Below are 16,189 nucleotides of genomic sequence, written 5' to 3' on the forward strand. Positions count from 1 at the left end.
AGATGAGTGATGGAACCAACCTGATTATGTTCTGTTAGTTCCACTTCTTGTATTTAAAGCTTTTTGCTATGGTATAACATCAGCACTACCTTAAGTGCTTTCCAAGAAAAAACAATGGGTGATCAGCCCCTCTCATGTAAAGGTACAGGAAGTCTTCACAATCTGTTGGGTACTAAGTAGTCTTTATTTTAAATTATCTGCTGTGGAAGTACCATTTAGACACACTCTCAGTTGCCAGAAGAGTTTTGACATTTCCCCTCCCTCTCCAATCTGCATCTTTCTTTCCCCCTACTGCCTTCATTTATTTGCTTTGAAATCCAATAGGAGACTTCTATTAAGTAAAATGGCTACTAGCTAGTTAAGTTTTGGAATCATAGAATCAACTAGGTTAGAAAAGGCCTTTAAGATCAAAGTCACAGCTACAGTTACTCTGTCAAGTCTACCACTAAACCATAAAATCCCGTATTAATCATTAGTATGTTATTAACATAAGAGTATACTGTTCTCTAGATATTTATCTTTCTTTATATCTTTTCTGGCAACCCACCTTGTGGCATGATTTCTTCTTCCCACTTTTGAGGTCCTTCATATTCCTTCTCAGAAATTTGGCCCTTTACAACAGAGTTGTCATCTCATTGCCTCATGCAACATTCTGCTTGTTTTATCTTACCAGCAGTTCTTCTGGCCCTCATGTTAAATTTGGAGGTCTCAGTGGAGGGACATCTCTCTACCTTACTTAGTCTCTTTACAGCAAGCTCTTCAAGCTTTCTGTTAATTTTGTTATTTATACTGCAATTTGACTACAAGGTCAAGACACGAGTTAAACAACACAGTACCGTACTAGATTTAAGTATTATGTATTCCTTACCATATTTTTGTTTTGCACTTAATGCACAGATACTTCCCCCCAGTAATGCTATACCTTAATTCCATGTCAGTTACCAATATGTTGGCTGGTTCCTTATAATTTTTTATTTTTTAATCTAAATGTACTGAAAAGTAGGCAAAGAAACAAGTACATGATGGCAGTGCCAGTGCAGTGCTATGCTAACAGCATCAGGAAAACAAAAATCATCCCATAATTAACTGTCTTGGTCCATTTCAAATACATCATGGATTTAACTTTAAAAAAAATTAGTCTTACTAAAATTTTTATTTATCTTATTTTGAAACAGTGTACAAAAAAAAACCCAACAAAACAAACCCACAAACTTCTTACATACTCCCATTTTAAATTTGTATCACGTAGCATCTGCTACTGCACATGCATAGCCATTTGCTACTGTTAATAAACCTAAGAGCATCCCTTCTAGAATACATGACACTCGTGCAGCCCCAACAGGTAATGTTTCGACTTAACACTATAGGGCTGGAGCAAAGCAGCTACGCAGACAGTGTGCCCCACCGTGCGGCTGCAACTGGTACCACAAAAGCAATCCTCAATGTTCCAACTCCCACTAAAGTTTTTTAAACTACATCAGACATGTTCAGCTAGTGCGCAAAGAACTACACATGTACTTTAAGCCTCACATACCTGGCCAACAACTCCTGCACTTCAAGGTACAGATGATATGTCTCAAACGTCTCTTTTTTTTAATACATGATGGTTGAGTAACTACTGCACTTGTCTGCTGCATCTTGAAAAAAGTTTTATAATTAGGCATGATTTTAGGTATTCAAGTAAAACTGATACAAGTAATTAAAAGGCATAATCCAAAGGCAATGGGTATGTAAAGTTCACCTTTACTATGACCTTTTTATTTATAAATCAAACAAGCCTCTTTAGTTTGCTTGCTTTCCCCTAAATACTTGCCCTGCAAAGCCAATGTGAAAGTTGGAAATTTCAGCAGTTTTATGGTGCAATCCATCAAAAAAAGCCAGATAGGGAAGATGTCTCTCATATTTTCAGTATAAGGAAAACATGTATTTTCTCCCTCCCGTGTTATTTTCAAATGTCACCAAGATGTCAAAGAGTCATCAGCAAGTTACCACTGGGCTGGTATAGTGCAAAGCTTACATAGTAACCACAATGGAACTCAGTATTTCACCTGGGGGGGGAAAAAAAAAAAAAAAAAAAAATCAGATTGTGGCACTGGCTCCTGCAACTTCTCACCTTAGAAACAGAAACCAAACAAGAACTATTTACATCAGTCACTTCATTTGCTACCTTTAGCTTAAGACTTAAATCCAGAAAATTTAAATAGTCATATCAAGGGAGATCCTGATGCTTCAGATTATAATCAGTGATTTCATCACTTAGTCATTATGATCAGAAGGACACTGGCTGACACCGATTAGTTTTCTTCTTAAATGTTATTTATCACAACCACCTTATGAGGTTTCTGTGACTGAAGAGTTTAGCTGACCTTTTCAGTCCTGATTAACATGTCAACAGGCAACTGAGAGTAAGCCAAGTTCATGCCTCCTATACTAAGGAAATTCAATTTTGAATATTTACATTAAATATATTAAGCCTGTGACTTCCGAGATAGCGGATCCAACATTAAAACTTGTGTTACAGAATATGAAATTCTATTTAAAATACATGAGAACATTTCATTCTCATACTCCCTGCACCCCAGGCAAGTAGTAGAAATACAGGAATCTGATTCTTTAAATCCCAGAATTCCAGGATCACAGCAAGGTAGACATCAACTATGGCTAATCAAAACAGAATCAAAAAAACTGCTCGTATACTGAACTAGTGGCCCTTTTTAGTGATGCAGCTTGTAAAACAAGAATTTTCGGGAAGTGGCATTCACTCACTGAACAATGTATTCACTTTGTGAAATACAAGAAAGTCACCCACGCAGCCCAATTTAAACTATTGGTCTTGGGTGCTCAAATTTGTACCCTAAGAAGATTTAGGCTCTGTACTAAACAACAAGCCTTCTATCTCAACAGTCCTACTATCATTCAATAACTAGATATATAAAGAGAGTATGGTTTGAATCATCAGCAAGTCCCACAAAGCCTTTCCAACAGTTTATCCTATCAAGCTTTCTTCTCCAGCTTAAAATTCTTCCAAGTTTAACTGTACCATTTATCAAGCAGCCAAGTGAGCTCTAAATCAAATGAGGAAACAGGATTTTTTTTTTTTTTTCCATCTTTGCTGGAAAGGCAATAGTTTGCACCCAAGGACAGCTGCCAACAAATCAGAGGGCAATGAAGAGTCAGAACCACTACTGCCCTTACCAGTCTAAGGACCTGGGTGTTCTCCGAAAAAGCTGCTGGTATAGAACAGCACAGTCATCCATACGCTCCCAACACAAATATCAGTGATGCTTCCTGACCACTTGTACCTTATCAGAAGTGCTACAGGACACATTCAAGGAAAAACTCCGTCACAACATGCTCATATAGCTGCTTGTACTAGGAAAAATATTATTAAAGGCAAACTTTTCAGCTCAGCGCTAAAATCACCACATATACAAAACTGGCCTATAGTTTAATGCACCCATATGAAAACAAACTGACCAAAGCAGCAGCAGACTTAGCTTTTCAGTTACTTGTAAGACACAGGGCCCTCTTAAACCAGGACTGATAGCAATCAGCTCCTGCCACTAAATGAGGTGAATAAAACAACCAGCGCTACCACCACAGGTCAGAATAACTGGCTTCTATTAGATGGTTTATTCTTGTTTCAGGAAGGCAAAGATATAAAGAACAATTTGCCTCAGCACTGTTCCCTCCACTAGTTTAGACTAAGGCTATATGAGCCACACAACAGAATCAATTCCAAACGAAAAAGACAAATTTAACTTGCAGGCATAAGAGGGGCAGATTTCATCCTTCCTAGCAAACAGATTTTCTATTTCTGCAGACAAGTGCTCTCCACTGTTTCTAAAAAATATTCTGTTCAAAATCCTTAAAGCTAGGGTTTCTACTGAAGCTCCTAAGGGAGCCTATGACACTCCTGCATTTAAGGGTTCAGTGAAAAGTAGCAAAACATTTCCTCTACCAGTTTCTTCAACTGAAGCTTTTGCCTTACTTATTTTGCACTTGCACTAGTTCAACTAGTCTTCTCCTCTGGGCTTGGGCACTCAGAACAGTCAAGTTTTATCAGAACTAGGAACAGTAAATCGCCCAGTGCCTCTTCCTGCTTTTGAAAGTTTAAGCTGAGCAAGTTCTGTACTGACAAGTCACTAAAAAACAATCTGAAACCAGAGCTCTTACTGTTGGAAAATTCATCAATCTGTAGGGAACAAAACAAGTCCCACAATTAACCTTACCACATCACAGAGCAACCAAGTAGAGCAAAGTCAGTACTGCAAAAAAGTATTTAGGTCTCACCAATTCAGTCCTAATAACAGTAAATACCAGCACAGACTGATGTGACTACTCAGTACAGATGGTTTTAGAATGCAAGTTTTATTTTCCTCATTACTTGACTAAATAGAAAAATTCTTTACAGCAGGCCTAGTATTACTGCCTGCTTCAGAGAAGATTTTTTGACTGGGAAGTAACACTGAATATTACAAAGCAAAGCTCACTGTAGTCATACTAGTCCTTAAACAGCTATTTCACCTTTCATAGACCTTTTCAGGTTTTGTAAGAACTCATACTTAGTACCTTTGTGCAGCAGGCGAGTTGTAAAGATGACACCATAAATACACTGAAACAACACAAATGTAACTTCAAGGCTGCTTTTTTTCTTCTTAAGGCGTATCAATACTGCAGAAGTATGGAGGTCTTCTAAATCAATTTGTGGTTTTTAAGCTGTGCATTTTCAGAAGCCAGACAGCTTGAAGACAAAAAAGCTACTACACCTAGTAAAGCAGCAGCAAATAGTTAACCTAGCAGTATTAACTAAGACACACAAACACGCAGGTAAATTAGTAAACACAAAGAACCTACAACAGGAAGTTAAAGCAAGAGGATGCAGCAAAAAGATCCAATGAAACGTTAAGTAGGACTTTGCTTTTTGATCAACTCAGTACATAACATCCCTTATTTTCATTAAGAGTTCCAGGCCCTAAACACAACCCATTTTCATTGACTTGCTGAAAACCAAAACCCGAACAAAGCAACACCACCACCAAAACCCACAGAACTCCAACCTGCACAAAGTTAAAAGTGATTCCTTTACAACAGTACTGCAAAAATAGTAATCATAGTTAACACTTTTTGCTACCATGAGTAGTTAAACATTCAAGTAGGCGTTACGTAGACAAACATGCAAGTTAAAAGGAGTAAATGAAATGCTCCACTTTATTAAGAAACCAAAAATACAAAACTGAAGATTCCAAGGCTTCATGTACTCAACCACTACTGAAAAATGGTATTTTCAACTCAGTTTTGTTTACTAGGAGTACTAATATTGACCAAGATTCATCTCTACAAGGTAGTGTTAAAAGTTGACATGTTCCACCATTTGTGCTGTAACAAGCTAGTTTCAAATTAAGAACTTGGTGCAGTTACAGTAAAGTCTAGGTATTTATATAAATGTGGTTTTAGTTAATATGCTGTTTGCAGCCAAGAGCTTTTTAGCTCAAACTACAGCTGTTTCCTAGTTAGTGAATTTTAAGATGCTTAGAAAGAGTTTCTCTTTAATAAGCTATAGCTCTACTAAATGATGTTCCATGCAAAGATACAGCTCTTACATCACCTAGAAGACCCAGATGACATTTGTTTCTGGCTACTAAAAACACAGAGCTCTGTGAAAGCATATTGTAGAACATATTAGAAGTTAAAAGATCCAAAAGACTGTATCTAATGGTAGCATACATAATCGGAACTACACTTTTCCCTCCAAACACCCTGCAGACCACACACATTCCCATTTGCACAGGAATGTTCATCCAGTCATGCTTACCAGTCAATTGTTCACTGTTTTAGTTCTACCTGCAGGTAGTTCAGCTTTCCTCGGGTGCTTTATCTGCTTGAGGAAATCAAGGGAAGGTTAACTGTTAGCTCTGATTTAGCAAGAGAAGTGTAATATGAGAAGCAGGAGGGAAAAGAACAGAGAATGAAAACTGCAGCAGACAAAGTATTACCCTCAACCAAACAACAGAAGACACTTTGAAGGGTTTTCCTAACAATGCATGAAAAGTTCACTTGCTTAGAGATACTTGAAATACAACTTTATTATCTAAACAAAAAAGAATGGGAATGACAGAAACAAGATTTACCACTTAACACTCTGATGTGACTGCAGCAGTCTTACATTTGAAACTCAAAAGGGGAAGTAATTGCAGTCCAAAAAACAGCTAAATATGCAGGTCCAAAATATGAAGTGTTTTTAGGGTTTTTTTCTTTTTTTTTTTTTTTAAACTGCCACATTCACTCCGAAGCCCATTCATCTCTTTCAGCATCCCAAAGATTAAGCACATGTTCTGCTCAGCTAGATAATAAAGTGGCAAACACGCTGCACCACTGACATCACAGGACAGTTGCCTATAAAACTAGACTTCTGACGCTGGGCTCCAGCTTCATCCTTCACAGGTCATCATCTTCATCTGGCAGTGCAGTGGTTTGAGCAATCTGGAACAAAGAAGCTACACTTAAGAACTGTTTTTCAGTTTCTTGCCCCAGGAGTTTGAATACATTAACAGGGCACAAAGGCAATCACCTGACCTTTCTCACTTACCTGTAAGTCTTGCTCATACTGTGCTGCCAGTGCTGGGTCCATAACAACTTCAGGTGGCGCAAGAGCAGGCATGGCAACAAACTCCAAGTTAGGATCTCCAATTAGCTTTCTAGCAAGCCAGAGGAAAGGCTTCTCAAAGTTGTAGTTACTCTTAGCCGAAATGTCGTAATACTGCAAAAAAGTGTGTATTGTACTTCATTAAAGAAATAACGCCTCTCTGATATTTAGGGCATACTGATATTAACATGCATATAATCAGCTCTACTTTTACCTTAGTGCTTTCTGACCACAACTGCTCTTTATGCTTTCAGAAACACCTATGCTATAAGTGTCTAGAAGCATACCATTTGAGGCACATAGGTGGAAACAAATAACTGAAAAGGTACCCAATCTGATCAAAGGTGGAACTTTAAGGAGACAACATGCACCTATCTTTTCCTGCAACTTTATCTACTTTAGTTTCACTTGTGTCATCTGATGAGATTCTGAGCAGTGAAAGAAAACTTACACAAGCTTTTTAACAGCTTATGGTAGCTTCTGCTCAAAACCAGTGGTGATCATTTTTAACATCATTACTTGCCCCTTCCCTGATGTTTAGCCAACAGGATATAAAGCTCACCATTACATCATGGAGTGACAAAGGCAGAACACATCATTACAGCACACAAATTTGATTCCTACGAATTCATGCCAACATACCTGGAGATTCTTCTTCCTGTGGAAGACAATGGACTTGGCCTTGACTTTTCTGTCCTTAATATCCACTTTGTTGCCACACAACACTATAGGGATGTTTTCACATACTCGTACCAGATCTCTGTGCCAATTGGGTACATTCTTGTAAGTAACTCTTGATGTTACATCAAACATTATGATGGCACACTGAGCTGCAAGAAAATAGTCACAAGTTACATCAGGAGAGTAAGCACTTGCTTATTAAACAGGAGAAAGAAGATGTACATACAGAAATCATTTACATTTAGGGTTAAACAACTGCATTAACTTCTGCCCCTCAGCTTCACAGTTCTGGGAGCCGACGATTCTGTTAACAAGTTCAATGCCTAAGTCCACAGCACTGGACCCATCATCACACTTTACATCTTTAGTGCCTCATCTTAAAGACCAGCTGGTTTTACCAATGCAACTTCCCCACTGAGTCAAACTGTGTTGTATGCTATGAGACTATACAAGGATTACAAAAGTCAACTTTGATTTACATACATATTTGACAGAACTTAGTTGACAGAACTTAACTAATCTCTGGAATCCTACTGAACGTTTTGGGTAGGTTGAGAACTCACAGCCCACATCTCGGGACACCCTTGTCCAGAACAGCTCTTCAAAGAAGATGGGGGTTTGACTCAATCCTGCTACTTCTAAAGGAAAAGCAACAACATCTAGCTCCAATAATACCTTGCAAAATTTTAAAGAGATGCAGGTGACTGAAGTACACACAGAAGAGAACTTGACCAAGCAGAAATAAGGGACATATTCTTTAGAAAGGTAACTAGACTCTGGCATATGTGCAACTCTATCGCTGTATCCAAAAATCTGTCTGTGCATTCCAAGTCTTTGCCTCACCCAAGTAGATTAATACGGATATAAATCTGTGCTAAATGATCTCTTAACGACTGAATTTCATCAGCAATACCTTGTAATTTAAGGCGCACCAGCTATTCTTCATTTATATCAAAGCCTGCAATAGCACACTGAAATGCAATCTTAGGTTGTTCCTACACCAGCACAAGTTGCCCAGCAAAGGAAATTATTGTACCTACATGAAGAGTTTGAAAACCCAGACACCAGTTCACCATTGCAAGCCACACTAAAGCTTTCAGAGTGGCCAAAAGGAACAGAATGAAGGACTGAACTGCAAAAGATTCCAAATATTCCCAACATACACACAGTTCTTACCTTGGATGTAATAGCCATCTCGCAGGCCACCAAATTTCTCCTGTCCAGCTGTGTCCCATACATTAAATTTAATAGGACCTCTGTTAGTATGGAACACCAGAGGATGAACTTCAACACCCAGCGTTGCTACAGTGATTAAGAAAAAGCAACACACTTAGTAAGTCATGAATTGCACTTTTAATTCTATCGTATAGATCTCAAGTTTCTTCAGACATACCTACATACTTCTTTTCAAATTCACCAGTCAAATGACGTTTTACAAATGTTGTTTTACCAGTGCCACCGTCACCAACCAGGACAAGCTGTTGACAGAAGAAGGCAAGAAAGTCAGAGCAGTACACTTCTAGAAACATTTACTGGTCATTTTAGTGTACATACTAATTATTACTACAAAGACCTTTGTCCTACAAGATGCTGTAAACAAAAGACTGGGTCCTCCATTAACTCACTGTACCAGGACCCAATTTGTTGAGCCTGTTGTGCTACAACTGTAGTCAGACTTGTCTGCTTCCTGCAGCTGAAAACTATAATGCACTACATATACGGTTCTACTACGCTACAATTCACTGAATGAAGAATATTTGGGGTTTTCAACCTGAAGGTGACCATATTTAGACAGGAACTCATGTAAGCTCTTAAACTGAAGAAACCCACCATAACCTTACAATTAAAAAAGCCAGCACTACTAACAATTTGAATACTCTAGCCAAGTATTGTAAAAGATGCAATTAACAGCCTCTGAAGAAGCAATCTGAAAGACTCCTGGTGGTTAAAAAAAAAAGTCAACCAACCCCTCCTGTCCAAATAAAAGAAAGCCACAAAACACCAAGAAGTTCTGCTCTGAAACACTTTCACTTATCTTCCCTAAAAAAAAAAAAAAACAACAAAACAATAAACAGTCAATTCTAATTCAGCTTAAGTACATTTTGCTGTCAGCTTTACTTCCAAAATTTAGAAGCCACTTTATAAGCAAAGCACCACTAAAACTTATTAAACTACAAACAGCATCTGATTGATACAGGGCAACAGAATGTCTTTATACAAGTCACATGCTGTGCTACCATAAACCAAGTGCACCACTAAGCAAATACCATCAGATCAAAACCAAACCTACCATCCACGTTGGCACTTCATAGTCGCTCGTCCTACTTTTTTACTGAAAAAAAAAAAAAACAACAAAAAAAAACCCAACCCACAGCAAACCACTCCCTTACCTTAAACTGCACTTGGGGCTCTCCTTGGGCGGCCATGCTGGGTCTGCAGGGGAAATGGCAGCATGTGAGCTCACAACGGGCGAGCCGATCTCAGGCCCCGCCGGAAGGGGACGGGCGCCGTTTTCCGTTCCCAGCTCGCCCGGAAAGGCGCGTGCTCCGCGCGCCAGGCGGCTCGGCCGGGCCCACGCCGCCCCCCACACCCGACCACACGAGGCGCCCGTGGGGCCGGGGCCATTCATGGGGCAGGAAGCGGGGCCGCGTCTCCCCACATGTGGCGGGAACGCGCGATAATGGCGGCGGCACCTCCCCGCCCACTCCGGCGCCTCGTAACGGTAGGCGGCTGCCGCACCGCTTCGGTGTCGGGCTCGAGAAAGGAGACACCGATCCGCGGCCTCCGAAGGACACCTCTGCGAGAGCCAAGCCCAGCCTCGCTCTGCAGAAAGTCCTCCCCAGCCCGCCCAGAATCCCTATCCCAGCCAGCAGGAGAATCTATTCAATGACCGGGAGAACCCAGAGCGAGTCCTCGGGGAGGTCCAGAGAGAAGCGTTCCTCTGGCCAGGCCCCAGCCCCGCCAACGGGCCTAAACGCTCTCTCCCTCCCCGCCATGAGCCACCATGACTGAGCAGCGCGCGCCTCCTCCCCTCCCCCCGCAGGTTCGGGTCGCTGGAGGCCCCGCTCTGTTCCTCCTCTCCAATCTCGACAGCCCTTTTTCCCAGGACTAAGAAGAGCACCGCTCCTACCCTTCCACCTCTCCGTTTCCAAGGGCTGAGAGGAGAAAAGCCGCCACAACAGTCAGCTACCACAGCTGCAGCGGTCACTCAGGCCCACCTCACTACAACCCAACCCATGTAATACTGCTCCTGGCGGTAACTAACGGTGACCGCCATTACCATCATTCAGGGTTTTTAAAACGGCCACACCCGCTCCCACAAGGATGAGGGGGACGCCCCGACCCCGTTACCTTTCCCGAGGCGTCTCTCCACGCCGCTCCGCTCGGTACCGAGGCGCTAGGAAGATGGCGGAAGCGAGGTTCAAATACCCAGACAGCGACGCCGCGCGGCCAGAGAAGAGGAGGAGCCGGCGTCACGTGGTAAGAGGCGGGCGGGAGGAGGCTGGTAGTCCACTGCAGCCCTGAGAGAGGGTTCTGGCGGCCGTGGGGCCAGGCCCAGTGTTTCGCTGAAGCGGCGGATCGGCCCCACGAGGGGGGTCAGCGGCCCGGCGAGACTCGGCCTGTTCGACAGCGGGGAGCAGCTCCTCTGTGGTACGGCAGGAAGAACGCGCGCGCGCAGCTACCCACCTGAGGGGCTTCCCGCCCCGACCAGCGCCTTCCGCTGTAGTGGCCGAGCTTCGCTGGTGAGGGGTGAGGCAGTCTCGGAACCGAGCTGAGCTCAAGAAACCCGGCAGCCTCCCTGCGCCGGCATTAAAATCGCATCAAGAAGCGTTTCAGTCACTTGATGGCACTCATTCTGCAGACAAAGTTTGAAAATTGCATGGAGTTACTTAGAAAAACTACCACACCGCCTCAGGTGTGGCTTAATAAAGCCTTTAAAAGCCGCAGGTGAATTTAATTGAAGAGCCTTCAGGTGGAAACAGCTGTGTTCAAAACGGCTTCTCTCAAATGTGCCTCATGACCATGATTGTCAGCACATCAGGCAAACCCAGCTGCACCCACTGGAGAGTGCATTGATGAAAATAAAAGTTATTTTGTAATCCCTAGATTTAGAGTAATTCTCTAAGGTCTCAAACCCAAACTTCAGTGGAATCAAGTTGCTCAAAAACTGACTTTCAAAGACCACAGGTGTTTTACATTGGCTGCAAGTACGAGGTTCATGGGTACACACTGACTTTTAAGGTTTTGGGGTTTATTTTTTAATTTTTAGTCCAGTATACTTAAACCAACTTTTATGCAGTTTGCATAATGTTTGTTGTGCACCTCATAATCTAGAATAAATAAGCGATAAGATATATACATATATTGAACTAACAATATTTCATGGCACATTATATATGCAAACAAATTCCTTCTTGCTTACTTTCTACAGGCATAGATGCAACGTGTATAGAAAGCTTCACAAGAGTGGCTGTACTGTGCTGTAATTTTTGTTTATTTGATAGTGCAATGCCAATCCAAACGTTGCATAAGATTTTGTTTGTTAGAAGAATCACTGGCTTGTTGGATTTGCCTTCCCTTTTTTTGGATGAGTTGGGTCTGTGGGCTCTTCAGCATTTTTGCTGATCGCCTCTAGGTGTCAGGAAGGGTATTTTTCAGAACGCACAACTCCAGTTTTCCTCAGCACAGTGCTATCTTTATAAAATCCTCATGAATTCCACCTCTCTTCTTCATAAATAGGCACATTTTTTATAAATAGGAGCCCATAAACCCACATTAGCTGAGTTTGGCAGTTGTTAATATACACAATTCCAGGAGACAAAAAAAAACAAAACAAAATCAATGTTTAACTGTGTGTAGAATACTCGCTGTACTTAAGAAACATCTCAATATCGTTCAAATGTATTAGTAAACTACTTTTTTTTTTCTCTGCAAATGAAATGGTTATAATATCTAACACTTTACTTTGAAATAACTAAAATAGGTTTCTAATTTTAAAGGCCCCTAACATAGCATTTGAGCTCCTGGCAAATATTTATTTTGTTGTTATCAGTGGAATCCAGTTTTTATCATGTTTCATCATCATCTATATGTAAGTGTTCTGTTCAGAGGATGCGAAAAGCATCGGCTCCAGATAACCCCATTCAGCAAAGGCAACAAAACGCTTCCAGGCACTCATCAGCAGTGTAAGATTACTATCTAAAGGATTAGAGTCACTAAGGTATCACTAGGTAATCAGCATAAGAATTACTTTTAAAAGATCTTTTACATTTCCTGTATCTTGACTCGGTCAACTGTGAACAAACTTAGGAACTCACCAGATAAATGCACAAGGTAAAAGGCAGCCCCTACTATGTGTCTGAAGACACAAATGAGGAATGGTACAAAATACAGCACTGGAGATAAATGGGATCACACAGCTAAACAGCATATGTGACTAGAACTGCTATCAGTAGGAAGTAAACCATTTTGTAAACTGTAAACGAAGGCAATGATATATGCAGGCAAGCAATGAGAAGAAAACATAATTGTACTTCCCAGTTACAGCAGCGATGCGGAAATATCTCTGGAATATGAGCTGAGGCAGGAACAGAGATCTGCATGCTGGTGTTCAAGACGACACAGGAAATGACACTGAAAGGTTTGAAGAGGAAATTAGTCACTCTCAGCACAGATTGGTAAAACGGACCATACAGTAGTAAAATTCAATTAAGTATTTGAAAGACAAACTTTATTCATTTTTTCACCACGTAAAACATTTCAGACTAAGTTTTGCTAAGAGCCTACGCTGTCAGAAGATAAGCATATACTAGGTCAATGATGAAGGGCAGATGTAGACCTTAATTGTTTCGGAAAACAAAACTTCAGCCATTTACTATAGTTAAACTGGTTTACATTGCTAATTCAGGATCTTTAAATTCCTGATCCAGAATAAGCTTCTTTAACTACACAAGGAAAATTATGCATAGATTTTGCTCAGCATCCAAAAGTAAGCTTTAGCATTTACAGTTGCTGAACATGTAGTCTAGAAGATAAAGTCTGCACATATAGAACTGAGACACTAAAAGAGGCAATTGGCTGTATTCTGAAATAGTACTTTTTAGATAGCACCTGAGAACACAATACCGCTGAGGATTTTCTGCCTTCCACAGTAGGTGCATGCTGTATTTCCTAGAAGCTCCCAGACTTTGAACACATACCTGGTTTTGTACAGATTTGGGCAAAGTTGGGCAAAGTTTTGGTGTTTTACTAGAGCCCTAAATATCACCACAAGGAAATGTGTCAGCATGTTTTAATTGAAGAATTAAAGTCAGCAGGTTATCTTCTGCTCTGTGGAATGGAAGCATGCAGCCTTGTTTTCATTTCCAGTCATTGTATTTATCACTCCTAGCTGTTCTGTGGGTGAACAGCAGGCCGCAGGCTATAACTTCATATTCTTAGATGGAAAGGGGTGCCTGTGGTGAACAGAAGCATCAGCAAAGGGAGGATGCAGCCTGTGTGCTTTTCACACTAAACATAAATTACACCCAGCCCGATTGCAGCCGACCCACATCATGGGCCAGAGAAGAGCTAAATAAAACTAAACTCCAAAATGACATCACAACTCTTTAAAACTCGTCCTCTCATGACGCCCCAGACCAGCCGCCATTCCCCTACTCCCTCACAGCTCCCGCCGCTGCACCGGGGCAGCCGCCAGTTACCTCAGGCAGCGCCCGCGCCCAAGCCACCGGCTCTCTGACGTCAGTAGCGTGAGGCGGGCTCCCGAGGGGACAGTTGCCACCCCCGCCCGCCCCTTTCCCCGCATGCGCGGCCTGTGGTTGCGGCGGCGTGGGGCGGGGCTGGGGGCGTGGCCGCTGCGCAGCGCGCCGCGGAAGGAGGGTGGGGCGGTAACGCAGCCCGGCCCGTCAGCAGCGGCCGGCCCCGAGACCGAGAGAGGGGAGGTGGCCCCGGGGCAGCGGGCCGGGCGCGGGCGGCCCTCGGCGGGGAGCAGTAGCAGGAGGAGGACGGTACCGCGGGCAGCCGCTGAGCTGCTGCGGGGATGAAGGACCGGCTGGCTGACCTGGCAGACGCGAGGGTTCGGCTTAGGGGCAGCGGGGCGCCCTCCGGGGACAGGGCGGCGGCGGGTGGGAGGGCACAAAGCGGCGGAGCGCGGGGGAGTTGGGGCCGCTATCGCGGCTGAGGTAACGGACATCGGCGGGAAGGCCGGTGTTCCACGACGGGATCCGCGCAGTCAGCGCCGCGGCCCTGGGGCGGGGAGGCGGCCGCACCGCCCTTCCCCGCTCCCTTCTCAGGCAGGGGCGGATTCCCCCGGGAGCCGGGGAGGGTCTGGGGGCCTGGCAGTAAGAGGTCAGGCTTCTCCGGTTTATTAGAACACCTTCCCCCGCTGCCTCCTGACCTGTAGCGCGTCCAGGCCGTTACAGTTCTGAATGGCAGATGCACCGGGTAATAGCGTTGTTTTCGAGCTGCCCGCGGTGTCGTGGGGTAGATTTATCCGCTTGGAAACGGTTTAACCGGTAACGCGTCCATAAAGCTATCCGCAGATTTTATTTCCTGCGTGTTTACAAAATGGTAGCTGGCTATGTTTATACACTCTTTCCCTTATTTGTGCTTTGAAAACGGTATCCTAAAAAAGAAGGGAGAGTTGGAGGGAGGTACCGTCCTGTCAACAGCAGGATATGGCTTGGGTAAAGTAAAAGGATATTTGGTTTGTTTTGGTTTTTCTTCCTGGAAAGAAATGGAAGTGGAGATCACCGAGAACTTCTGTGATAGTTCTGGGATTCCACATATATGTGGAAGTTGGCCTGTGTCGACATGCAGGCATGTTTAGCGCTCGTTCATCTTAAAATTAAGTTCATATCTTCTGGATCACAAAATACATTTTGGAAGCTCTGTTTCTAAGAGATGGAATTATCAGTGTCTTCATCTTCCTTCCTAAAAGGATGAATTGGCATCTGAAAAGATTTTGCCTTATCAGATTACAGTATCTTTTATCAGGAAAGATGTTTTGGAGGCATGCCAAAGAATTGTGTAATTTGTTTCAGATTTAATTCTTCCCTTTTCCTATTTCTAAACATGTCCAGGTTGTAGGAATACGTGCCAAATGTTGGTGATGGTGCCTGCTTCCTGGAAAGAGGAAGCAGCAAGCAGTGATCTGAATTGAATTTTTCATGTATAGCCTTAAACAAGTAGACCTCATTCTGACTGAGGGGAAGCAGCAGTGGTCTGTTGAATGGGTTTTATTAATGTAAAAACAAAAACCCGCACACACAAAAAAAAGGAACAACAGAAAATAAACCCTAACACCTCATTTTAGATATTGTTAACAGTTTTTAAAGCAACTATGAATAGAGGCTTTTAAGCCAGATTTAGTATGTGATATCTGAAAATGTGGTACTGCAGCAAGCTGCTTCAACTGGAACGTCACTGCAGGAAGCTGCTGCTTATAAGTGTTCAGTATGGCTGCCTGTAGAATTAACAAATAGCTTAGAGACTTAAAAGTTTTCTTCTAACTGGAAGAAAATATTTAAACATCAACTGAAGTTACTGAAGATCCAGTCTAAATTTTATCATGCCAAAGTGTGCAGTTGACATGAAGTTTTGAAACGTTGCATCCCTGAGGGAGGTGCCTTTTGTAAAACTTGGTTTCCTCAGGGAACTCGTGGAAGTAGCAACTTCCACCTTTCATCTATATGAGAAATAATGAGATCATGGTTTTGTGATGTTCCTTCAGTAGCATAAGCGCTTTGAGCTGTGATCCTTGACCACACTTAGATAAGATTGCTTTGAAAAGGAATAAATAAACTGAGTGAGGAACTAATGTATTAACATTTATTTGCCTATTTTCTAAACTGTTTCAGTTTG

General features: G+C 42.4%; 2 protein-coding genes and 1 long non-coding RNA gene across 5 annotated transcripts in view; 1 reads left to right on the plus strand and 2 right to left on the minus strand.

Annotated features, from left to right (window-relative positions):
• STX2 (syntaxin 2) overlaps positions 1-16,189 on the plus strand; it is a 70,360-nt gene that overhangs the window by 40,677 nt on the left and 13,494 nt on the right. For both annotated transcript variants that reach the window (XM_057414927.1, XM_057414926.1), the window contains exon 2: positions 14,331-14,402. In XM_057414927.1, coding sequence (XP_057270910.1) covers positions 14,367-14,402 — 36 coding nt within the window. In that variant the 5' untranslated portion in view covers positions 14,331-14,366. The remainder of the gene's footprint in view (positions 1-14,330; positions 14,403-16,189) is intronic.
• RAN (RAN, member RAS oncogene family) lies at positions 5,194-10,828 on the minus strand. The gene is made up of 7 exons (XM_057414928.1): positions 10,679-10,828; positions 9,718-9,760; positions 8,721-8,805; positions 8,504-8,629; positions 7,289-7,476; positions 6,590-6,760; positions 5,194-6,483 (listed from the first exon to the last, which is right to left on the minus strand). The coding sequence occupies exons 2-7, from the start codon at positions 9,751-9,753 to the stop codon at positions 6,439-6,441; spliced, it is 651 nt and encodes a 216-aa protein (XP_057270911.1). The 5' UTR covers positions 9,754-9,760; positions 10,679-10,828; the 3' UTR covers positions 5,194-6,438.
• LOC130602241 (uncharacterized) overlaps positions 15,033-16,189 on the minus strand; it is a 29,507-nt gene continuing 28,350 nt past the window's right edge. Inside the window, exon 4 of one of the 2 annotated variants that reach the window (XR_008972853.1) lies at positions 15,033-15,279. This is a non-coding gene — a long non-coding RNA (uncharacterized LOC130602241). Of the gene's footprint in view, positions 15,280-15,314; positions 15,452-16,189 lie in introns of those variants that run through there. The other variant, XR_008972852.1, reaches the window with a different exon arrangement.

The sequence above is a fragment of the Pezoporus wallicus genome, unplaced genomic scaffold (assembly GCF_028554395.1).
Source record: "Pezoporus wallicus isolate ANWC-B61680 ecotype Strahan unplaced genomic scaffold, APGP_CSIRO_Pwel_v1 contig_8047, whole genome shotgun sequence".
NCBI lineage: Eukaryota > Metazoa > Chordata > Aves > Psittaciformes > Psittacidae > Pezoporus > Pezoporus wallicus.

Coding starts and splice junctions, on each gene's coding strand:
- RAN (XM_057414928.1), bottom strand. CDS start 9,753: ATGGCCGCCCAAGGAGAGCCCCAAGTGCAGTTTAAG. Junction 8,806..9,717: donor AGCCCCAAGTGCAGTTTAAG/GTAAGGGAGTGG, acceptor TTCTGTCAACAG/CTTGTCCTGGTTGGTGACGG. Junction 7,477..8,503: donor AGATGGCTATTACATCCAAG/GTAAGAACTGTG, acceptor ATTTTCTTGCAG/CTCAGTGTGCCATCATAATG.